The sequence below is a fragment of the Squalius cephalus genome, assembly GCF_949319135.1.
Source record: "Squalius cephalus genome assembly, chromosome: 3".
NCBI lineage: Eukaryota > Metazoa > Chordata > Actinopteri > Cypriniformes > Leuciscidae > Squalius > Squalius cephalus.
In genome coordinates this window covers 27,091,127-27,117,906 of record NC_137124.1, presented here as the reverse complement: position 1 = coordinate 27,117,906, position 26,780 = coordinate 27,091,127, and the positions used below count along the sequence as shown (strand labels likewise).

General features: G+C 38.2%; 1 protein-coding gene across 3 annotated transcripts in view; it reads left to right on the top strand.

Moving 5' to 3' along the window:
- The window catches only part of ambra1a (autophagy/beclin-1 regulator 1a), a 94,437-nt gene that overhangs the window by 33,533 nt on the left and 34,124 nt on the right, over positions 1-26,780 (top strand). For all 3 annotated transcript variants that reach the window (XM_079866203.1, XM_079866202.1, XM_079866204.1), the window contains 4 exons: positions 3,800-3,910; positions 16,371-16,559; positions 17,665-17,819; positions 21,095-21,234. In XM_079866203.1, the coding sequence (XP_079722329.1) occupies positions 3,800-3,910; positions 16,371-16,559; positions 17,665-17,819; positions 21,095-21,234 (595 nt within the window). The remainder of the gene's footprint in view (positions 1-3,799; positions 3,911-16,370; positions 16,560-17,664; positions 17,820-21,094; positions 21,235-26,780) is intronic.

The window sequence follows — 26,780 nt, the reverse complement described above, 5'->3', positions numbered from 1 at the left end:
GTGAAATAAATGTTTTTCTCCAAAACATGTTAGCCACAATTATTGGCACCCCTCAAATTTTTTATGAGTAAAATATCTCTGAAGTATATTCCCATTAATATTTACATTTTTTTGCACACTAAGGTGACTAGGAGCATGAAATTGTCTAGCTATGACTTCTTGTTTCACAGGAGTATAAATATGAGGAAACACAAAGGCCAAATTCCATTAATCATCCATCACAATGAGTAAAACCAAATAATATAGTTCTGATATGCAGCAAAAGATTGTTGAGCTTCACAAAATATAAAGTGGCTGTAAGAAATAGCCGAATAGCTGAAGCATTGAAAATTCCCATTTCCACCATCAGGGCAATAATTAAGTAGTTCCAATCGACTAAAGATGCTACAGATCTGCCTGGAAGAGGAAGTTTGTCTATATTGTCCTAATGCATGGTGAGGAAGAAAGTTTGAGTGGCCAAAGACTCTCCAAGGATCACAGATGGAGAATTGCATAGATTAGTTGAGTCTTTGGGTCAGAAAGCCTCAATAAAACTCAAACAACCCCTACATCACCACATGTTGTTTGGGAGGGTTTCAAGAAAAATCCTCCTTGCTCATCCTAAAACAAACTCCAGTATTTTCAGTTGTCAGACATGACTGGAACTTCAAAAGGGACCGGATTCTATGATCAGATGAAACTAAAAAAAATTGTTGTTTGGTGCAAACAGGGATAAAACGTACCCCATGTGTACGGTTAAATATACCTCTGGATCTTTAATGTTGTGGGCCTGTTTTCCTGCCGAAGGTCTTGAACATCTTCAGATAAAAAAATCAAAACCTCACGGCCTTTGCTAGAAATCTTATAATGTTCCATGGTTGGATCATCCATCAGGACACAAAACAAACATCAAAATCAGCACAAAATGTGTCACTGAGCACAAAACAAAGCTTCTGCCATGGCCGTCCCAGTTCCCTGACCTGAACCCAAAAGAAAATTAGTGGGGTGAACTGAAGAGGAGAAGCATCAACATGGATCTGGGAATCTGAAGGATCTGGAGAGATTCTGTATGGAGGAATGGTCTCTGATCTCTTGTCAGGTGTTCTCCAAACTCATCAGGCATGATAGGAGACGACTCAGAGCTGTTAACTTGGCAAAAGGAGGTTGCGAAAAGTATTTTAATAAATTATGCACCACGTGTTTTGGAGAAAAGCTTTTATTTCATAATGTAATTTACCCCCACTTTCAATTCTTTGGCAAATTTTTTGAATGGAAGATCAAAAGGATAAACAATGCAGATTTATTTTTACAGCCATCTGCGATCATTTTTACCAGGGGTGCCAATCATTTTCTCAGAATATCTTTTGTGTTCCACAAAGAAAGAAATTCATACAGGTTTGAAGTGACATGAGAGTCAGTAAACGATGATATTTAATATTTTTATTATTTATATTTTTGGGTGAACTCCCTTTAACAAACAAGGTGTTGCAGTGAACTTTTAAAATACATCTCCATTCTTGTCTTTTTATCTTATTTTATCTGTGAATATTTTAATGAGTGTATCCCCCATTTTCTCTGCTGCCTCTGTCTACCTTATAAAATTCTCCTCAAGCACTCTGCTCCCCCAAAAGTTACATTTTTCAGGGCAATTTGTTGTGCGTCTATGAAGAAAACGATGGGCGTGTAAAAGGTTTAGCTCATAACTGCACTGTGACAGATGATAAATACTTAATCCCTCACCCTCGTCCTAGTGCTTTTTTTGTTGTTGTTGATAAAATGGTCACGTAAGTGTAGTTAATTCTTGTAAACTCTGTTTGTTCCTCATCTGTTCCACCCCACTCCTCTAAACTGTCTCTAAAATAAAACCATGTTACTGTAAAATGATTAATTATCTCCTTTGTTTTCTGAAGATGACTTTGTTGCAAACTAATGTTTTACGTGTCTCTCATATTAATGACTATTTTAGAGCAGTTTCTTTTGTGATTTGTCCTGTTGTTGACTTGCACTTTCGATTGTAAAGACTTTGAGGATTTGGTTTCAATCACCAGACTCATCTCAGTTCTTTATATCGTTCTGTCTTTCCTTATTTCCCCTACCCCTTCAAATCCTACATTTATCTCTGTCGATATGGCTAAAACTTACACTATTATTCAAAGGTTTGGGGTAAGTAAGGTACTTTTATTCAGCAATGATGCATTCAATTGATCAAAAGTGACAGTAAAGACATTTATAATGTTACAAAAGATTTAGATTTCAAATAAATGATGATAAAAATAATAATAAGAAATGTTTCTTGAGCACCAAATCATCATATTAGAATGATTTCTGTAGCAGCATGTGACACTGAAGTAATGGCTGCTGAAAATTCAGCTTTGCCATCAGAGGAATAAATTACATGTTCAAATGTTAAATAGAAACTTATTTTACATTTTAATAATATTTCACAGTATTACTGTTTTTACAGCTCTCAAATAAATGCAGCCTTTGAAAGCAGGAAAGAGAAGAGAAAAATATTTAAAATTATTGCCGACACAAAACTTTTGAATGGTAGTGTAAATTCTACGTCTTTTTATTTGCATACAGCATACTTTCTGTTTTCCTACGTAGCACTCTTAGATGTGCTGTGTTGTATTTCAGGTTAGGTTTAGTGTAAAGTCCATATCATTCTGTTTCCCAAAGGGTCTTTTATAGTGAGGGAAGCTCTCCAGCTCATTAGTCCATGGCTGTTAGAGCAGCTTCTGAAAGCCCCGTCTGAATGCCAGCTTACTGCACCTGGGTGTCTGTGGGCCATAATGGGCAGACAGCAGAGTGCAGGGGGAAGCTGCGTAATAGATATTTATGTCTGCATTACGTCTCCTTGAGTTCAGGTCATAACAGGCAAATCTAATATGTTAGCCAGGCCCAGGATCGACCCTCTACTGGCAAATGGACCTCTAAGTGTACTGTTTGGCCAAAGCCTTCCCTCTTCTCTTCTGTAATTATGGTGACAAGGCTGAGCACTGGAGAGGACAGCCTGACATTTCCTTGTTTACCTCAAAGAAGAGTTTTGTTGCAGGCAGAGACCTGTATTAAATTCAGTGGCGAGTGTGTTGTCTTATTTGCTAAGTGCCCAGAGTGTAATATGGTTTATATAACCATTGATGGACTCTTAGCGGAAGAAGTTATTGCAGATAGATGAGATTCCTGAGGCAAACAAAGCTTAACTGTTATTGTCTAGATCAGATGCAGAATCACGCAGAAGATTTATTAAATAGCGGATAAATGCAAAACTTTCGCTTGGTTTTTGTCTATTATTTTTAATCTGCTATCCTCTAACCTAACAAGAATATGCACTGTGGGTTTGATCAGTATTAGTAGGGGCCATGTTATTAATTTTCCTGTTCTGCTTGAGTGTTCAAGCCTTGGGGTTGCATTCTGAGAAGCCATGCAAACCACAACTAAACACTACAGAGTGTCTTTATTTGAAAGCTGTTACATTTTCCTTGTTCTTGTATTCTGCTGTTGCTGTTGTGGTCAGATATACACTACAGTTCAAAAGTTTGGGGTTGGTAAGATTTATTAATATTTTTGAAAGAAGTCTCTTATGTTCAGCAAGGCTGCATTTTATTAGTACAACAGTAATAGTGTGGAATATTATTACAATTTAAAATGTTCTATTTTAGAAACCATGATATATTTAGAAACCAAACATTTGAACGGTAGTGTAAAGAATGTGTAAACAATCAACCTATTTACATGGAAATATTGACTGATTGAGACATTTTTAAATTGCTGTATCAGTAATATATGACTGAATGTTTTTTTTCTTGTGTTTTTTAAGGTGCTGTAATTGGAGATGGTCAATCAGCAGTAGCCAGCAACATTGCTAACACAACCTATCGTCTGCAGTGGTGGGACTTCACCAAATTCAACTTGCCTGAGATCAGTAATGGTGAGTGTTTGAAGGGATGTATCATAGCCATTAATGATAAACAGATGCATTATCAGAGATTGTGGGGGAATCAATACATTGGTACATCGCCGTTCTTTCTTTAATGATTCCGAAAGTTTCTTTTTTTAATTTTCTTTATTCCACACAAAAAACCTTTGAGCAAATATCTACAGTTTTGCATTTAAACAGCAGAATAATCAATAAAAAATGTGATTCCCTGAAATACATTCTGATTGAATTGTGAAGTGTGCACCCCTGTTTACAGTGGTGTTTTCTGTGGGATTTTCCAGAAAGGCATGTGTTCTTTCTGACATTTAATTTTTGGCATGTGCCCATCCACCTGAACAGAAACACAAAATGCCTCAATACCCCACAGTGTTGAAGAAATCGTTGTGAGGGGAAAGGCTGCACCGTGATAGAGTAGCTGTAGAGAAAGGTAATAGTGAGCACTCCACTGAGCACAAGAGTGCAGCTGATGGAGGGCAGATGCCATGGACAGGAGAGGAAATTGGTCACATATTAGAGTTATTTTCTTCCCTCTGCCTCTCTCTTTCTTTCTCTGTCACGATAAGCGTTACTGGAAGCTCTTGGTGATTACCCAGGGCTAATTACAAGATTGTAGAGTGATTCTTGTTATCTGGGCTTGATCTCACACCTGGCAGCACTTAGGCACTAACATCTGTTCAGCCTGTCAGAATCTTCAAGATCTCAGAAAACAAAGGTTAGCATCCCTCAGGGCATGTACACACAGCCAGCTATACACAAGAAAATAAGTGTAATGAATGCTGTGTTTGTTGCAGAATGAAGGTTAAAAAAACAAACAAAGTCAATCCCTTATAAGATTCAGTTTGACCTTCACTTATCTCTTAACCCAGAGGTGCCAGACTTGCTGAGGATCTGTTGATGGATGAGGATGGAGAGTTTTATTTGTAAGTTCTGTTAAAGACCCAGTCATTTTTTAAATGCTCAGATCTCCCAAAGACAAGGCAATAAAAACTGATGTGATTTTAACAGCATTGTTGTCATAGTCTATAGTACTGTGTTATAAAATAAAACAGAAATGAGACCGAACAGCACAATGCATATTATGCATGCAGACGTGCATCCCAGTGTCAGTCCAGATGCATCCAGTTGAATCAGACGGACAATAAATATTTTGTTAGGTTTTTGTTAAAGGTATTCAAACACTCACAAATGTTTTATAAGTCCCCTTACACTGCTTGGTCTATCTAGACCACTATAACAATAACGACACAGTGGAATTATATTGTTGGAATCACTTTCAGAGCAATTTTTTTCCTACTTTAATGTGCGTTCTTCAATTATGTATGTTCACAGAGCGTAAGTGAAGTGCACGCTTGTAGTAAACAGATCATTATCGTCCATTGGTGTGGACCATGTATAGACATTATAGTTACTGTTATAGTTGTTATTCTTGCTGTGAAAAGGCCTTTATGGCCATGAAAACCACAGCACAATACTACATTGCAGTATAAATTCTTCTTGTGCTTTCAACATGACACATTTTTTAGAATATTTTTATAAAAAATGTATACAGTGAATTTACATTTTAAACAGACTGTACTTAGAAGAAAGACTAATTTTTTGTTAGATCCACACAGCTTGCAGAGTGACTTTGATTGGAATGTTAACCGACATTGATCACAGATTAGTGTTGGGAAAGAAGTATTGTATCTTTTGTAATCTAAAGGGGAAAAAAGCCAGCAGTTGTTAGATATCAGAGCACATAGGATCAGATATGCTACAGGACCACTAATGTAAATGGCGGGAGGCAGAGCTGGACCATGTCAGCTGAGCAGAAAACTGACCCCCTGGTCAGAAGCCCTCTTCACTTCCCAGCAGGCTGCTGTTGCCGCTCTACAGAGGCCTGAGTGCGTTCTTCTGTCCTCCCACAGTACACGTTCCATCTGGTTCATCAGTCCTGTCTAATTATAAATACAAGAAATCCTTTATAGGCATTAGATGTCAAATAAACTGTGCTATTGATTCTGGAGCCCATTAGAAGTTCATGTATTGTGCAGTTAAACAGCTCATGCTCAATATGTGAAAGCTCATTGTTCTAGAAAACACTTAAGATTGAAACATTTCCATTAGACATGCTCTTGCCATTGTTTTTAATTAAGTACGACTGGGCTTTTGTGAACTTTTTTTATTTTTCTTTTCGGTGGCCTTTATGATTCTTTCCTCTATAATTATTTTAATGCAATCTGGTTTAATTGTTAGGAAAAAGCACTTAATCTTCTTAGAAAGTACTTGTATTTGCTTTATGTGCTCTGGCTTAAATATCACAAAATCAGTTTGATACAGTAATTAAGAACTTGTTTTCGATCCAAAAATCTGTTAGAAATGCAGTGCACTTGTTAAAATAGCTTGTCAAAAATAGTTTGTCAGACTTCAGGCTATAATCATTAGTGTAAATGGGACATGTTTCAGATTTTTAGGCCATATGAGAAGTAATTATTATTTGCTCTGTAGATTATTGATGCTCTGTAGCTCAAATGTTGGCAGTAATAGAAGTTGATTTGAATCTGAGAGGCTTTTTCTCTTGTGTCCTTGTGATGACAGTAATTTAGTTGCAGGTCTTTGATCTAAACCTTTTAAAGACGTGAGGCCTGTCCAGTGTAATACAATGCAAACTTTGGGCATTTGCCCATAACCTAACATCTTTTTCTGTGCGCTTCCTGCAATATTAACTTTATTTTGAGAACAAATTTGTACCCAGAGTTGGGCTAAATCTGACAAAACCTCCTTTTGGGTATGTCCTCGTGTAAAAATGGTATAAAATATACAAAGTTTTTTGTTTTTCATTAAATTGTAGAAATGCAGAAAGCTTTCTGTTAGGGTAATGGTGTGGGTTAAGGTTAAGTAATAGTCCTGTTTCACAAAAGCGAAACCACACAAGTAACCCAGCAACACACGGCAGACACGTGTTTGTGCAGTGCCAAGCGGCAATTAAAATAAAATTCTACTTCCTATTGTTTTTAAATACAGCTAGTTATAAATACTATTACCCTAAGTAATAGTATTTATAACTACAGTCACTGTAGTCCACCGGAGCTGTTCCTGTCAGGAACTTATTTGAAATACAGGAATGTATTTCCTGTCCATGTAAATAAAAGTCTAAATTAAATCTCTTCATCATATAAAGTGATCGGGTCTCTTTAGAAAATTTGGACTAAATCGCTCGATTCTTATGGATTAGTTTTACCATCTCTTTATGAACTTTTTGAAGCATCAAAGTGGTAGCTGCGTGGACTGTCAGTGGAGGGACAGAAATCTCTCTGATTTCATCAAAAATATCTTCATTTGTGTTCCGAAGACGAAAGAAAGTCTTCCGAGTTTGGAACGAAATGAGGGTGAGTAATTAATGACCGAATTTTAATTTTTGGGTGAACTAACCCTTCAGCTGCTGATGTCTTTCTGTGTTTTATTTTATTTGCATCCCTCTGGGCTTATAGTGTGCTCATTCTGATGAAAACTTATGGATTATCATATATTTTCTTCAAATGTCTTTAGAGAGCAGATTTTTTTCCCATTTTTACCCAAATTAGAATGATGCAAGCATTATGGAATGCATGTAGTTCATGTTTCATTCATACTCGACTGCCCCAACCATAATACAACTAAAAACATGCAAACAACTGCCACAGTAATACATATAAAGACCTCAAGTGACTGCAGGGACTCTGAACAACACTTCAGTTTCACCAAGTTCATACAAGCACAACATAGTGTGATCCAAACAAATTGTTGAGGAGAAATCGCCTTCTGATTCAGATTGATGCATTGGACTTCATAACTTTGCCATTCATATTGTAAGAATTCAAGAATAGAGGACATTTAGAACCAACAAACAGATTTTAAAAGGCTAAATTAGCATGCACTGATCCATTCCATGTATTCCATTGTATCTTTTACTTGGCTCATCCTGTCAGAGAATGACCAGTAAGAGGTGTGTGTCACAAATGTGTCCACCCGAGTCCTGCCTGCTTGCTTTCCTCAACCACCACACAATTAAAGTTCTGCACCCTATCAACTGACAGCGTTGGGACAGGCATCTCCAAGGGGCGATAATGACATTGCTCAGCAGCAGGAGGCATGACAGGTGAATCACTGGCCTGCTCATTGACTGATATCTCTGAGCAGTCAATCTACTCAGTAGCACTGAGTACCTACCAGCCATCTCTCTACTCTCCGCTGAGAAGACAGCAGTTTCCCCGAGAGAAGCCTAGAGACTCTGGAACAAAACAAAGTTCTGCCCAATTTTACTAAGACTTAGACTCATTTGAGATGACAAGGGTGAAGAAATCTTTTGGGGTAATACAGTCTGATCTCTGGCAAAAACATCTTAGCATGGTGGGCCTTCAGCTGAGCAAGCTCATTATCTAACTTGAGCTTGAATTCCCCTTATTAACTACCCTTTCCTCAAAAATCTTTCTGGCCAGCTCAGCCAAAGAGCAGAAGTATTAATGAGCTGAAATGTTTCCATGCTCTCTGATGCATCTACTTCATGGTAATGTATGGCTTCAAGAAGCTGAAATTAACAGAGCATCTGAAGTTTAGCCTGTGGAAGTGCTCTACATCAAAGTTAGCCATTATTTTATTATGAGAAGAGTGTGACTGGCTGCACAGAAGCTCTGGCAATGATACGAAGCGCAAAAAGTACATTTTTATCTGCAGGTTTGATAAGAAGCACACAAAACAAGTAAACTCCACTAATTGCCAGTATAATATAATAAAAACTCTAGGGGTAGCAAAGGTCCCTGGCTCTATAAGCTAACATCTGTACCAAACTGTATGGATGTTTTTTCGTTCCATTTTAGGGGATGCCCAAAGAGAGATCTCTCACAGCTGACCTTTCTTTCTTCATCTTGGTGCAGTCTGCCTTTTGAGGTTTAAACCAGCTCTGGGGCCGTATTCACAAAGAATTTTAAGGCTAAAAGTAGCTCCTAACTGGCGAATTTAGGAGCAACTCCTAAAAATAATGGGCGTGTCACTCCTAACTTTAGGACTCCTAATTATTTTGACTAAGAGTAATTCACGAAGCATTTTAGCCCTAAAAGTAGCACCTAAGCCTGGGACAGCTTAAAAGAAGTCGAGAGGACTCCTAACTCACAAACCGCTTTTTGTGGCATTTCACGTTTGATGTTTTGAAATGCGTATGCGGCGGCTACAGGAGCTTCCAATCGCGAGGGAACAATTTTGCATTGTAGGCATAACTAGGGATGCAATAACGCCACCAACAACAACCAAAACTAGGCTACTCATTGCATGTAAACTAATTGTAACGTTTCATTGTGAATCAAATTAAAATGTTCTTCTCTTTGCAAACGTAGGCAGAGGCATAGGCTATAGTGACAGATTAATTCAATAATGTTGCAAAGATGTTGCATCAATCCATATGTTTCATTAGGCTATAGGCTATTTGTTTTGCCTTACTCTTTATTCATTTAGGCTATTTATTCAGTTATTCATCATCTTCCGTCCTTCGCACTACTTGTGTAGCGCACGCATTCTCAGACCTGTCACATGTCACTCATCATCGTAGGGGAGGTGTTAGGAATCATTCCCGCGTTACAATCATCAGCCAATCAAGGTGGTCACTTCAGTCAAGCTCGTGCATGAGTAATGATGTCATCCATAGCAATGAAGACTCACTCTTAGTTTAGGAGTTGTCATTTTTCTTTACTAAGAGTAGGTCTGAAAGGCGTTGTGAATAACTTTTAAGAGAAAACTCCTAGCTAAAATCTTTTAGTGCGATTTAGGAGTACTCCTAGTGGTAAGATAAAATGCTTTGTGAATACGGCCCCTGGTGTCAGTTGGTATTGTTTACTGTATGATTGGTATAGTTTAGTTCAACGGTGAAGATACAGTTGTGGTTGTGGTGGTGGTGGTGAAAACAATGGCAAATACAGTATAATGATATTTAGATAAAACCACAACAGTCCATTATTGTGATTAATCCAGAACAGCAAGACACATGCTTTAGTTTCATGAGGTCAGGTCTAAGACTAAAGCTGTGTTTTTATCTGTGTGTTTATAAATATTAAAGGGGTCATTGGATGCAAAATTCACTTTTATATGGTGTTTGCATATAAATGTGTCTTTGCAGTGTGTGGACACAACCACCATACAATGAAAACAATCCATTCACTCCTTTTTTTTTATCCTCAAAAAGCTTAAACACTCTCAATAATCAAGCCATTTGGATTTTCAGAGCAACATGATGTCATATTGCTCATGCTCCGCCCACGACCACTGACAGACTGTCCAGTATTAGCATATTTCCGCCCTCAGCCATTTGTATACTGTTGTATACAAGACAGCACTTTACGTGTCTTGTGTCGACACCCCCCACAGATGGATGGTGAGCAGTTGCTCATTATCATTTAAAGAGACATGCACCGAAACGGGTCGCTGTGAACAGAGCTGTTTTTGAGGAGGTAAAAAGCGTGTTTTTTTACACAACCATTGAAGAATTTTAACCAAAGTGTGTTACAAACTTTACATGAAGATCCTAAAGAATCATACCAACTTGTGGAAAATGGGCATCCGATGACTCCTTTAACTAGATTGTCACAAATTTTTAGTTACCAGCAGAGACACTGAACAAATCCAGCTCATAAAGCTTCTGAGAGCTCTGGGAGCTCATATTGAGATACCATTTTCTGTACTTTATCCTTCCAAAGTCAATAATGTCAGGAATCTGCTGGGGATCATAAATCAGTGTAATTGTTAGTCTGACTAAATATAAGCCATCACAACTGATTCATCATTTTAACACCACTCAGCTCATTAATGCGTAATTAAGAACGAAATAGTCTCCGAATTTGTTGGTGGCTTCAGCAGAAAACAAACATTGACGTTACAATGCCTCCTTACTCTTTTCCCACAGCAGCAATTCTCCTGTCCTCTAGTTTGTTACAGTTCAGATGAAATCTTCAGCCCTGTGTACTTTTTGTTCTATATAAAGACCAAAACAGAGGATCAAAGACATGTTTTCCAGCCATATGTTGTTGCAGCTCCTGAAATCAAAGATGTTTCTGATTTGCCTTCACTGAAATCACTGGATTGCTAAGGGCTATGTGGAATTTTGCTGTGATAGCAGCACACACTAGTTTTATTTTAATTAGGAGAGCTATGAGTCAAATCAAATTAAATGCTTTGCTCTAGTTATTTTTCAACACAAAGTCCTTTGTCATTACAGCAAAGCAGATATAGCAAGTCGTCATTCTGTGCATATATATATATAGACCTTCTAGGGGTCATGATGAGGTCTTGTCAGTCATATCTCCTCATTTTCCTTATTTGTGATAAGTGAAATCTGACTTTCTGCAGCTTGTGCTGTATGCAGAGCAGACGCTTTCAGTTTATAATTTTATCCATTGTTCAACTGAACTAAATGGTTTTTATTTCTATAAAAAAGTGGGACTGGTGCCGCAAATGAAATTCAGACTGTCACTGCAGGACTGATTGTAGAGTTAAGGTGTGTTTTATGTTTCTGTAAATTCTCAGAAGCTGAAGGAGCTCCAGTTTTGAGATAATAATATATACTGTACACACACGTATGCCAGACCCATTGATGCAAAAATGCAACATGAGTCTATGAATATTCATTATTCTGATAAATGATGAAGAGGATTTTATGTAAAATACCTCAAACTGTTTAGTATGCCCACTGCTGCAAAGGAAATGAAATGGGTTGCATCTATATTATATGGGGCCTCTAGTGTGAAATGCTTGCAGTAGCTGCTTCATTAAATTATTGCCGCAATAGCATGTCTACATTTAATGGAAATAAAGAGCACAACATACTGTCTCATCTGCGGTAGCCAATTTCGGAAATCTAGTGGTGCCCTAGAGGAAAAAACGACATTGGTCTCCACAATACAGAAGAAAATGGGAACTGCAGGCTGGTCATTTGAGATGAACCACTGAATGGATGTTATTGCTGTGTAGTACAAGCCTGCATAATTTGGCAATTCATGCATATCGTTTTTTGTCTTAAGTCCTGTTCACACCAACGCAAATGATCAGCATGAAAATTTGACCAGACTGGAGAAATGAAACTGCAGATTCACTCTCTGACAATAGATGGCACTTTTAAAAAAGCAAATATAACCTGGTTATTCTGAGTCAATGCGTTAAGTAACTTCTCTGGCACTCGCTTTTCACAGAGAAGAAAAGTCAGTATTTACATGTTTTCAAAAAGCCGTTCAGATTTTTTTTCTATTCATTATGGTGTTTATGAAATAACGCCAAATACAGAGTACGGAGACAAGAGAGCTAGTTCCAGATTCTACCTCTGCTATTCGCTGTTGCTTAGAAAAATACTCCATTTGTGAGTGCCACCACTTGGGATCAACCTCAAACATAAAATCTGTCAACTTTATTATTTCTTTGTCATTCTTCTGTATTTATCCTTTTTCTAGTGTTCAGGTGCAGTGATCGTAATTGACACTTGAACTGACATTAGGTGTTTGTGTTTTTGTGTCGTTTATGAGAAGATGGAAGAGGGATGTTTGTGTTTTTATGAATGTTTGTGTACTCACTATTTGTTGACCTTGAAACTAGAATATTCTGAATGTTTTTTTTTTTCTAGGGATGTGTTAATCCACTGCTTCTTTGAATCTGTTCCTTATCCCTGTCTCTTTTTTTTTTTGCTCATTTAGTCTCTCTGACAAAGAGACACATCACTGTTCTCAGACATATTTCCCAAGCTCCTCTGCAGAATTTATGACCAGGAAATCCCTGTCACTACCATCTTTTGTCTGTTAACTGCTTGATGACATTGTACTGTAGTTTCAGACAGAGTGGTTTTGCAGATGACAGAGAATGTAATGGGAGTGAGTAATTCGGGACTGAACCAGTCTGGGTATATTGGCTAGGTCGATGGAATGGATCCAGTATAAATATGCCTGTAAAAGCATGATTTATTTCAGTTGTCCAGATGCTCTCTGTCCATAGCAGCTGGAGTCCTGAGCGCTTCGTTTATCATTCAGTGTCAGCCGCAAACCCAATCTAAATCCTAAAGAACATTCGTGCACCCTTGTGTCCACAAAAATAGATGATTAAACGCACTTTATCTCATATGGGAATGGTCTGTGCATCCCTCGTAGTGTCACCGGAATAGCCGTCACTTTACCCCAGCAAATACATTACTCAGGTCCAGTAGGGAGCTCTGTCTGCTGAAGCCTTGAGCCACTTATCCATCTTTAGCAGTGTGGACCGACTCTCACCGTTACACAACCTGCCCTTCTGACCCTCTCCTGGTATAAGACAAGAGTTTTAATTTCATTTTGCCTTCATCATAGCAAGAGGCAGATGAGATTATACTAGATTTCTTTCATGTGCTTTAAACATGAATGGAAATAAAACTTTAGCTCTCGATTTGAATTGAAGTCTTTAGGGGCAAGATTGTCATTTTTTTTAAGTGTCTCCCTGAGCCAGTTTCCTACACTATTTGTTCTGCTGTATGTAACAATTTATTATTTATTTATTATTATTTTGTATGTGTGTATTTTATCATGAACCGATTTCCCTCCTCCTGTTGGCCTGCTGTGAATGAGTGGGCTTAAGTGATGATGGATGGGTAGATGAACTGTGTGTGTGCGTGTGTGTGTCAGGGAGTGAAATGCAGTTCCTGCCCGACAGCAGCCTCATAACTGCACTAAATTACTGCCCTGTTTAACTAACACACTCATGCTTGAATCTTCCCTCCTGTCCTATCAGACTCTCTTGACCTTACTCAGTGAACACATGCACACAGATACACACACAGTGGGTGATTAAAACAAATCCATCTTTCTAAATGGGCATAATGACTCTCAGTCACCTGCCAAAACTCACCTGCTCTTGTTTATCTTGTGCCCTTACATGTTTTCCAGCGTCGTCCGCACGCATACTCACTCTCCGGGGAAGTGACAAACACTTCAATCACACGCTCACATTCTAAAACACAAATAGCCCTAATTACATCTCCCACACACAAGCACCTGATGCTTTATTCAGAGACCTCTGCGCAATGACACGCGTTGATGCATGAGACCAGAGCAGCGCGTTATTGTTCCAGTAATGCTTTGAATACGTTGCTTCATCTGAGCAATTGTTTTGAATCAACTGTCTCGGTTCACTCACATTTGTTTAGTAATATCCCTGTGTTTACACAGTTTGTTTTCCGAATATTACTACCATTCTGTGTGTTGAGAGATAGCTTCATCTGGATGCAAATTGCCATGGAAACAGTAAAGGATTATACTATGTGTATAACAGAAAATGAAAACAGAAATCCAATTTAATTTTGGAGTTGACATGTGGTTCCCAGAGCTGAAAAAAGATGTATCTGCCTCCTCCTTGGCAGAATGGTAGTCCTAGATGCATTTTGTGTGTGTGGTGGGGGGGGGAATGAGAGGGGTACATACAGATGTCTCTTTCTCTCCTGCCACTCTTCCTTTCTTATTCATTAGTGTGGGCTGAACAGATGCAGCTGTCTGTACGTCGCTAAATCACTTTTATTGCGGCTCAACTTATGGCAATTCTGCAGTTTCTGCTAATTTAGCAAAAAGATTTTTACACAGACTACTGCTTGTGTGCAAATAGAGATTTGGATGTGAAATAGAAATCTGGCAGATGCAGAGGCTGACACTACAGTCAATTTTTGGCATAATTTTATGAGCATGCTTGTTCAACATCCTTTCTCTAAAAAGTGGAGCTTAATGTTCAGTTGAAAAACAGCAGATAAGAAAAGTTAGCATTTCAAAATATGACAAATTTAAAGTTTCAATGACTTCAATAACACTGACACTGTTCTGTCTCAGGCTGAAAATTTTGACTCTTTGACAATAGATGGCACTTTTAAAAAAGCAAATAAATCCCGATTATTCTGAGTCAATGCGTTACGTAACTTTTCTGGCACCCGCTTTTCACAGAGAAGAAAAGTCAGTATTTACATGTTTTCAAAAAGCCGTTCAGATTTTTGTATTCATCATGGTGTTTATGAAATAACACCAAATACAAGAGTACAGAGACAAGAGAGCTAGTTCCAGATTCTACCTCTGCTATTCTGACTCTTCACAGTGCCAGACTAGAATCAAGCTCAACAGGGTCTACTTTCCCCACTGATTCTGCCAAGCCCGTTCCCTTGGCTGTGGTTTCACTAGATAGCAGGTAGGGACAGTGGGAATCTCGTTCATCCATTCTATGTTTTTTTTTTTGTTTGTTTTTTTTGTATTCATTGACCACTCCAAGCTAAATTAAGTAATGTATGAGATGATTTGGACTATTTGGACTAATGTATGAGATGATTTGGATGCATGATACTTTTGTGATTATATTGGTATCGGGTAATAAGTGTGATGTATTATAGCTAATAAGTTATATTCAAATGATAATGGGATTGCACATTATTTCTAGTTGGCCTACCTATTCTTAAAAACAAATAGAATAGGGTGACCATCTGGTTGATGCTCTTTTGCAGGTCAGCAGACGTGATTTTGTGGGACAATGGGGGACACGTAGGAGAGCGATAATAGATTATGTAAATATTGATTTATGTTAGATGAAAATTCTGTTGGATGATAATATGCTTTAAATTGGCAATAAGCTTTTTAATATATTCTTTGTGACCGGCTTTGTATGACTGGCATTCAATTTGTGCAGGTTCGAGTGATATAACACTATTCAGTCTACTAAATATATTGAATTTATTGAATTTAAATTTCCTTAAGCAGTGACTAGGCTATGCTTCTGTATTAGACTATACAAAGATTATGTGCTTTTTTACCAGATTCATCTTGAACTTGTAGGCTGTTTTTGTGGATTTGGCAGCTTCAAGCAGAGCATTCTCATCCAGTATGTGTCTGTAGAAATCCTGGCAGTTGTAACTGTTGCTAACCATCATTTTACTTTTGCTGAGGTCCAAACTGGCTCGGTTCCTTTGCTGGAACATCATTCCTCCGCAAATAGATTTTTAAACCCCAATAATCTTATTATTATTGACCTTTTTATTGTGGTATTGTAATTTTTTGGAAAAAAAAAATATAATATAGATTAAATTGAAATGCTGGACACTGCTTATGACTTGCAGGATGTGGGATGAAGCCAATTTTGCGACTATGAAATGTGGGGTGTCCCCCTAAAATAGATGTTTACATGTTATTCTGCTTTTAGTTTCTCCATTTATATTTATATTTATATTTATACAATTATATTTTCCATTTAACTTTTATAAAAAAAAAAGTTTTCTATAGTTGTATCTATTTTAAAATTAAAGCAATTTTCCACTTCCTCTGTCATCTGAAGCGTGTAGAGATTTAGACTTTTAGTATTCAGTCTTTTAGATTAATATCTAATATTGGACAAATATACGTTATCATTACCAGACACATTTTCCATATCGATGCACACCTAATTTTAACTCTTGTGTCTGATTTCTTTTCAGCTTCTGTTAACGTGTTGGTGCCCAACTGTAAGATCTACAATGATGCGAGCTGTGATATCTCAGCAGACGGGCAGCTGCTGGCTGTATTCATTCCCAGCAGTCAGAGGGGTTTCCCTGATGAGGGCATTTTGGCTGTGTACTCCCTCGCCCCGCACAACCTGGGAGAGATGCTCTACTCCAAGAGATTTGGTGAGTAACCCTGAGACATAAACTGCTTGACCTCACAAGGGCTGTTGGTTTGCGAAAACATGACTTTGCCTCCCTGTGGTTATTAGGGTTTAATACACTGATTGAGCCATCAGAGGTAAAATTATTTTAAACTTGTGCTTAATTAAATAAAATGCAAAGGGACACAGCTTTTCGTATTGTGCTCTCACTTTCCCTCTAATTGGCTGAACAGACAGCAGTGATGGAGCTCTTTTAGAGGCAGCTTTAATTAGATAGTCCCCATTTAATTGCCAAATGAAGGCAGGGATGGGACCAGGCTGCTAATGGAAACCAATGATGAGGAAGTATGAGTCCTGCTTGTTTTAGATTAAACCGATTTGAAATGCTGTTCTCCCTCTCTCTGCGGGTTGATCATCGCCATCGGCTGTGCATGTCTCAAAGAACTATCATTCATCCTATCCAGTAACAGTGATTTAATGAAAGCAATCAACCAGGAAGCCTCAATACTAAACCACTCGTTTTCATTTGCTGATCACATCGCCAGCACTCTTTGGCTCTCTAACTCATGCACATGCCAAGCAAGACTGATCTCTAAAGTTAAAATGGCTACAAAATTCAATTACGTTTTAAGATGAAAAATTATATCAGCTATAATTACAGTCTGAGCAGGTCTAGGTGTGAACTTTTCTAATTTCATGCTTTAAAAGTCTGAATGCTCTGGTTATAACATTTACAGCAATTAATAATGTGAAAAATTAATGTTTTAGTATTAATAGTTTCAAAATGCATTTCCTGGATTTTCATCATTTTAGTTTAGTTTTTACATCAGGCTTACTGCTATGATTTTACTTTTTTTAAGTGTACTTAGTAATTATTATAGTTTAAATACTGTTCAGTCAGCTCACTCAGTGTTTTATTAGTTTATTGTATTGTTGGTTTAGCAAAAAAAATGTAAGAGCAAATACAGCTCTGCAACCCATTGTTGTTGAATTTATTACTTTACATAATTGTGCTAATTTTGCAATGGTTTGGCTTAGGCTGTAGTTTTAATTCGATGTTTCTGTATTAGATTGTCTCTGTTTGTCATGGTACAGCTGTGAATAACTGCACTGTGTGTTTGTCACAGGTCCAAATGCCATCTCTGTCAGTTTGTCTCCGATGGGTCGTTACGTGATGGTGGGTCTGGCGTCTCGTCGCATCCTGCTGCATCAGATCACCGATCACATGGTGGCACAGGTCTTCAGACTGCAGCAGCCCCACGGAGGAGAGACGTCCATGAGGGTACGTCACTTCTGACCTCACGTCTTCTTTAGAGACTGCCATTGCTCTCAATACTCAATGAAATAAAAAAGCAAAGAAAACTGCTATTTGCTTTTTGAAATCCAAACCACAATATCTCCTTAAAAATTATACGCCTCTGGACTGGAAGGCTGTAAAAAAAATAAATGTAAAAAAAAATTGCCTTCCTATGTAGGTTGTCACTTTTTTGTCAGAAGATTCAGTGTAATAAAATAATAAAGGCAAAAGTAAAAAAAATTACCACATCCTTTGCCTTCAAAGGCGCAAACTCCCATCAATATTATATATACTGTGTGTATATATATATATATATATATATATATATATATATATATATATATATTTATATTTATAGTATTGTGTTTTTTTTAAATTAAATTACAATTTCCATTTTGGTGGAGAGTCCAGATGGGCCACAAAACCCATTTACTTTTTTTACTTTAGTCAATTCAGTCATTCTTTTCATGGCATTTGATTATTGTGAAGCTTGGATATTATTGGTGGACTGCCACTGCCCTATGTAGATCAGCTCTCTGTGCTCTCTACAGCAGAGGGGGGAGCCTGGGGTTTAGAAAAGCCTTTGAGTAGGAACCTGACCTAGATACGCTCTCTTAGAAATAGAGAGGGAGAGAGAAGTGGGAAAACTGTGTGTTTGTGTGGAGCGAAGGGCATAAATGGAAATATCTACATGGTTGACTTTTGTTTTTGTAAGCTGTGCTCATGGCAGGATTCTGAACGTGGATTAATTTGAGAGCGATGGAGCAGGAGAGCTTCATTTTTATCCTTGTTCAGTCTCTAAACATACAACACCAAATCTCTCTCTGCAGAGTTTGGAAAGCCGTTCAGTGAGCGCTTGTTAGTTTTCATGGGAGTTTGCTGTTATTTCGCCCGCACTCCCCACTTTAGTCTCTCTATGTGTTTCATGCTGAGCCTAATTTGTATGATAAATATGAAGCTTCCTCTTAATTAGGCTTACATTAATGTCTTTGTGTTTATCAGAAACTGTGATGCATTCAAATAAGTTAGTACCCTTGTTATTGCTGCTAGAGCTGCTTAGAATATGACCCATACATGAATTCAGTCTCTCTTAATGACACTCAGGCACTCTTTCTCAGCTCTAATGGTTATTGTATATCACTACCACAGGTAATGTAATGAAGTGGACAATGCAGTAGTGTTATGTTATGTCTTATATGAGATAATGAGGAGTCTTTGAACTCCACAGGTCTCCTGACTGTCAGCCTTTCACACATCTCTGTGTGAAATATTTTTCCCAGGTCTGCTTTCATTAAATTTTCTCTCTGCATTGTATGTGAGACTGATATGAGACTTGTCTGTTAGTTTCTTGAACTGTTAATGGAGGCCTTAAACATCATTGTAGAAGCTGCATGAACCAAAACCATTTGAACTGTCTGATTAATTTAAAGTGCTCAGATTCACTGTGTGCTGTTGTTGGTTACCACAACAAATTTAGGATTTTTTTTTTTCATGTAGAACAAGCTAAGAAACTGTGAACAATCTAAAATTCAAGATTTTGTGAAAAAAAAAAAAAAACTTTTTAAGTGTAAGTCACAAGTAAATTAAGCTTTGGTCACAAGAACACAGGGCAGAAAAAATAATCCATGGCCTCTTAGGGCTTCTATACACTGTTACATGGAGTAAAATGTACAACTAATTTATTTTTTAAGAAATTCAAGTATATCTATATTTATTGAATGTCTCAATGAATGTATTGAATCATACTATGTGAACGTAAAACACCAGCACCGTAAAACGACAACAGGCTTCTGCTATGAATCATGGAAAAAACGTGGACCACTAACGTTAACCACTACATACATTTGCCATAGCAACGTCCTCACAGTGTGCCTCATTTCAGCTGTAACTATAGCAACAGCACATTTAATACATTTAATTTTTTGCTTTTTTGGTTGTTTGTTTATAGAGACGTTTCTCAGTCACAGTACGTTTATTTATTAGTTTCCATCATTTTATATTCTGTAATTTGATTATGTTCTGTTTCCCCCTCATGTCTTTGTTTATTAGAAGTGATATTTTCTCATATGGTTGTTAATGAATGAATTTAATGCGTCAGCATCGTTAATGTGTCTGCTTATTACCAGGATTAATTATACACTGGAGTGCGGAGAGAAAGAAAATGAACAAAGGTTAGCCCAAGGCTCTGTCTCCAGCTTTGAACAACTTTGAACTGTGAACAACTTTTTGTACATATTATTTTTTTAATGTAATAATCAATTTCATTCTCAAGCTATAGAAAAGTACTCGTCATGCCACTTACCCGTCAATGTTCTCTAGTAGTCTTGACAGGTGATTTCATATTAGGTTGTTTTTTAGATTGAAAACTTAATTGTTAACAGTTAATTGTTTTATGAGCAGTGTAATATTTAAAGTCCCCCTGTGGTGAAAATCAAGCCTTTAATGTTGTTTAAATGTCCATGTGGTCTTTCTTCCCTTAAAGGATTAGTTCACTTCAAAATGAAAATTCTGTCATCATTTACTCACCCTCAAGTTGTTTCAAACCTGTATGAATTTCTTTCTTTTGCTGAACACAAAGGAAGATATTTTCGGAAGAAGAATGTCGGTAACCAAACAGTTGATGTACCCCATTGACTTCCATGGTATTTTATTTCCTACAATGGAAGTTAATGTGGTACATCAACTGTCTGGTTATAGACATTCTTCAAAATATCTTTGTGTTCAGCAGAAGAACAAAATTCATACAGGTTTGAAACAACTTGAGGGTGAGTAAATGATGATGGAATTTTCATTTTGAAGTGAACTATTCCTTTAAATACACTGTTTGAACAGTGTACTTTGTGGCTTTTATCCTTGTCCTGAATCTCTTCTGTCTAGAGTAAAGAGAGAAAGAGTTTGTCTGTTGATCACTCATCTGCAGATGAATGAGACCGCTTTCTCTTTCCCTGGCAGACATGAACTTGTCCTATTTTTGTCCTTTTTTTCTAGAGCCAGTGGAGTGTAAGTAGTATGCCAAGGCTGACAGACAGGGACGGGGGAATGGATTGGAAAGAAAGAGAAAGAGTACTTTGGAGAAAGAGATTTGACTATTCACAGTTTAGCCTCTCCTCAGTTATGCTAGCAGTGCTTGTCATATCTGACACAGACTGCAGTCTACAGCGGAGAGGATAGTGGGAGGTTCTGGTGACTGATAGAATGAGTGAAACTACTAAGAGGGCTGTGGGACAGTTTAAACAGGTGTGTTCTTGTATGTTTTTCAGAGGGTGTTTGATGTGGTGTATCCAATGGCCCCAGACCAGCGGAGACATGTCAGTATAAATTCTGCACGTTGGCTGCCAGAACCGGGGCTTGGGCTTGCTTATGGAACCAACAAAGGAGATCTGGTCATCTGCAGACCTGTGTGAGTCTCCTATCCATCCCTTCATAGTTCACTCAGCCCTCTTTGCGGGTCATAAATCACTTTTTCTTTCCTTTTTTGTTGCATTAAAGAATAAAAGTGCTGTTGTAAGAGGTTTTTTTTTTTTTTTTTTTAACTCAACTCGGCTGGACTCTTCAAGATAATTGCTTGACAAATATAATCAGCACTTTACTCATCTGCATGTGGGTCATCAACAAATGAGAAATGATCCGTAATGTTAACCATGATAAAACAAATTGCAATGGTATATATGGTGTGCGTATAAAAATGTTGTTCTGAAATGTTGAACTGTCTTTCCACTGCTTTGCCCATCTGTTTTTGTTTTCTGGGTGAGAACTGCACTGTTTAATGTTTATGTAAATGAATGTCATACATCTCAAATACCTTCTTGGTTTTGTCAGTTCTTCAGCAGTTTAAAAAGAAGTTTTCCTACAAGCGTTTGGTGTTTGTTAACGAAACTGACACTAATTAATTCACTTCAAGGATAATTTCCCTCCACTGTATTTGGTTGTATAATTTGCAGCTTGGCTGTGAATGTTGCTTTTCTGCAAGTTTGTCATAATTATCATCAAGGTTACTGTGTATACAAAAAGCCCACGTTGCCACACAAACATTGTCTCTCTAATGTAAACACGCTCTCACTTCATTAATGCAAACAGTTTTGCTAATTAGAGACAGCAGAAAATGCACCATACACAAACTCAGGGCTCAAACTTGTTTATAGTTTATGTACTCAGTCGTAGTGTCCAGTGTTCAGAGACAGATAATATTGTGTGGCTTTGACACCAAAAAGCCCAATCGCTTTAGTCGTGACAGGAAATGATCTCTCTTAGTGTAATACTGTATAAACAGTAATTAATGCACTACCACATAGGCCTATAACAATTGTTGATTAATCATCTGATCGCGGTTATTTGATCTAATTGCAATTATTTGAGAAATTCAATAACTGTGTAGTTTCAAATTTAAATAACGTTTTGTCAACATGACATTTAAGCGTGTAAAGAAATGTCATTAAATGTGCTCTGTCAAGTCTCTTTTTCCTGTGTGTAGAGAGAAGCAGGGGGGTCAGTTTTCGGCACCACAAAGGACCGTTATTTACTCTACCCAAAAATGGTAGCTTTATTTACTCACCTTTATGCAATCCCAGACATCTGTGACTTACTTTCTTCTGTTTAACACAAACTGAGATTTTTAAAGAAAGAAAAAATTCCTGTGAGTCCATGTGAGTTATGCAATTGGATGGGTCTCTCAAAGTTGATGCTTCAAAAACCACACAAAACGAACACGGCAGTAACCCATACAATTCATACAATCCTCTTTTTTTTATATGGTCGAATGGATTTTTAAATGGGAAAATAAAACTGCCAGTAGGTGGCAGCAATTCATTGGCTATGTTCTGACTGCCAGTCCAAATCCGATTATTTGTGTATCCGATTGGAATCTGATCTAACATTATTGACGTCCATACTGAATCACAACTGTCCAGATCTGATTTGTGTGTCCATGCAGCTCTTTTGTTTTCCGGAATATCTGCATTGGTTTCTATGGCATTGGCAGGTATACGTCAAAAACAGGAACAACAACAACTGCAACATGGAGGGGTTTGCAATACAGATGTTGTCTTATTTACAGCATGACGATGTGTAGCTGCCGCTCTGAACTACTGCATCTTATGAGGCAGCAGCATAAACATAGGAGGCTGGTATATGTGGCTTTATTCTGTGCTGTTGTCTCTGACAGTTTTAATACATGTCTCTATTACATATACAAAACATATCGTCATTTTCTGCTCGACCGGCACTTTGCAACAACACACCCTTGTTTCTGCAGCGACTTTCCGCATGTTTCCTATAAAGACGTTTGCGTTTTATGTGGCGTGAGACAGTCACATAAACCACGCAAAATGCGATCAGAGCAGTCAGACTGAAACGGATTTCCAGAAATGCTATTTGAATATGATTTAAAAACACATACGAATGTAGCTTGAAATGGATTTGTAAAATTCGGATTATATGTGATTTATTTTGCTGTTCACGCTAAATCTGATCAGATTTCAATCGTATATTCACAAAAATCTAATTTGGACTGACAGTCTGAACGTAGCCTTGATTGAGTCACTGAATCATTTATTTGATTTGTTCAAAATGGCTGATTCATTCAGGAACAAAGCAAGTGATTGTTCCCATTCAATTAGTTCACTCGGTGCAACACATGACTATGGTATATCGCTGTCTTGCGCCATTTGCTAAAGACACTTTTATTCACGCCTGAAAGGCCAATTACGCATGACAGTGTTTGTATACTGTTGTTTACGCGCCCACAGCATATAAATGCAGTTGCATGTGTTATTCCCTTTGTTCTTCATCTCTTCATTGTGCTGCTAGAACACCATCACGCCACATTTTCATGAGAAGAAAAGCCCACGGTGATGATTCTTGTCGAAAATAAGGCAGAAAAGAGAACGTTTTTAGCACAAGTTTAGCTTTGCTAACGAAGGGCTAATAAACTTTTCTCAAACAAAATGTCCAAAAAAATGTCACATTAACAAGAAATCCCATGGTGGTGACTCATGTTGAAGGAAAAGGCATAAAAGAGATGTTTTTAGCTCAAGTTTAGCATAGCTAACAAATGGCTAATACATCTTTTCATGAGAAATATCTGAACATAAGTTCTCGCCCCTGACCTATGGCATGTGGGTGTTTATGTTATACTCACGAGCACTGTCTAGTGTGTTTGGAATTGACCATTCTAGGCTGGATCTCTCCAACCCCAATGCATGTGTGCACTGCCGGCAGATGTATCGTTCCGCACTTAAGCGGTGTGTAGCTTGTGCTCGGCGGGGTCATTTTTGGAGGCCACAGAGAGTTGGGACAATCGTGTGGAGGCCGAAGAGTGTTGATGTAGTATACACGACAAGGTTCCTCTGGCTGCCCTTAGTCTGAGCGGAACTTTTACTGTCAGGGGGATGTTTCTGTCTCGCTGGAGGCGGGGTGGGCAATGAATGCTCTGACGATATTTTTTTTAAGCAGGGCAGATCACGGCTCCCCCAAGGTGGTGGGTGGAAGTGAACTGAGGGCCCTTGCATTTATCTATGTTGGAGAGCGGCAACAAAGTTTGTCTGTTGAGTGGCCTGCCCCGATACAGAGAAGCAGAGAAGTTCTATTTGACGCCTGCCAATCTATCCAGATTGGGTAAAAATTACCCTACAAGATAGCGGGTTCAGTTTTAAGTATGTTGTCAATAAAGGAAAATGTGTGTTCAGTATACAATGCCTCTTGTTGATTAGTCAAAACAATCAAAATGCATTAGAACCGCCAACCTCACAGTTGGTCTGTGTGCCGACAGAGGAGGAAAATGCAATACTGTATATACAGCAACGTTTGCAAAAGGACGTGGGGGTTCCCCAGTTGAAGACTGGGGATCCTCGCTGCTGCCTCGAGTGGTAACATGCACACGCTCTTACACTGTGGCTTTTTCACATGATTCCAGTGGTGCTATCGACTGCAGTTTCTTTCGCGTCACCTGTTTCGGCAGAGTAAATCCGTGTTCTCCTCAGCAAAGTGTCAATTCAGGTGGTGCCACAAGGGAAGATGGAGGAAGAGGTTTTTCAGCCGCTACTTTCTCCTCCCTTTCTCTAATCCTCTGCGTCATCGGGATTGACTTACATCGGTGGATTTGCCCAATGCATATTGCCACAGTCCACCCGGGGCACAGAAAATGTTCTGAAGTCTCTTTCGAGGTGATTGCTTACAAGTTTTATTTGATATGGCGCAGACCTGCGGTCTCCCCTGGAGCTCTTGCGTTCTTGAATAGTGGCGCAGATCTGGGATTGGTTTCGGCTGGGCCATTGTCGCATGTACTCTGCTGTACACAGAAGGGTCTGTCACTGAGTTTTGTGGCTTCTTGTTGGCCAGTGAAGACTTGGTATGTGACACCATAAGGACACCATAAGGACACCATGGTGTCTTTCTCTATGTAGGGACCTGCTGTTCCAGCCAGGAGGCAGATTCTGCACCCTCGGCCGGAACTGTGAGAGAGAGGGAGAATCTGATTGTAGCTACAATACAGAGCACTTGCATTACTTAATTTTCTGTGTTCCGCTCTGTCTCACGCACGGTTGAGAGCGTGAGCCTTTCAAAATATGCTCCTTTGGTCACGTGGGTGGAAAGATGCATTCGGCGCATGTGCACTATCTATTGGATTTTGTTTTCAAGTGCTCTCTCTCCACCTGTTTTTAGGCTCATTACAAAATGTAATGGTGCCATCATGACCTGATGGTTGGTCTGGAGGCTATGTGTGAACCTCCTTTTGAGCCTTTAGAATCCTTGAATCTAAGGCTGCCCTGTCGTTGGTACTGGCATCAGCAAAGCGCATTGACCAGCTTTTTGTTGTGTTTTCCAACTCCCCACTCCCTTGAAAAAAGGGGTATGTGGAGGTGCTTGTCCCTTGCGTTTAGTTCAGCGACTTTGCGGGGCGTGAATATATGTCCCATAGAGTGACTGACTGAATGGAAATGATGAGTTATACATATAACTACTGATCCCAGAAGGAGGAAAGTGAAAGTGAGGTACAGCACCTCTGAGCCCCTAACAGTCGGAGGCTCGGTGAATAGCTGGACTGGCAGGTAACCCCGCCCACATGGTCATCCATCATTGGACTTTCAGGCGTGAATAAAGGTGTCTATAGCAAATGGCACAAGAGCACGATATCCCATAGTCATCTGTTGTACCTTGTTTCCCTCCTTCTGTGAACAGTAGTTATATGCATTGATTTGCTCAATGTTTTTGAATGAATGGCTTTATTCAAAAACAAAACACTATTGTATGTTGCTCGGAGAAATGCTACAGTTCTGCTTTGTTTGGAACTATTTTCATTGGTAAATAGAGCGTAAATAAATATTGAAAATGTTGTTTCTTATGTGATTTAATTGAACTGTTGTATAAGATCTATCAAAAATTAATCAATTTAACTTATTGTTAATTGAACTGTTGTATAAAATCAGTCACATTTGCAATCGTTCTGATATTAGGAAAAACAGAAATCTTGCTCGTGTGATATTGCTAAATTATCATAGATATATAAACAAGAACTCATACAGAAGCATTTTTTCCCTCATAGCTTGAAATTTCCAACTTTGACTGAAGGGCAGTATATATATATATTAAAACATACAATTCATTTATAATGTTAAAATCACATTATAAGGATTGATAAGAATCAAGTGCAAATGCCGCTGAATAGGATTTAATTCGTCATTGCAAAGATGGTTCTAGAAACTAATCATTTGTTGTGTTCATTAATGAATTGTATTTTTGACTACTATTTTGAAAAGTGTTGTGTTCTGATGTAACGTGTGTGAGAACAGAAGTAAATGAGTAAACAAGATTGATGAAGTTCCCTTCTCCTGTCTCTTGTGCTTCATTGTTTTATAACTCCTGACAGATACCACAAATTGGCAATGAGGATTAGGCATTTTTTTGTTATAGTTGGTCTCAAAAATGGCTGTTTCTAACGTGTCTTGCCCG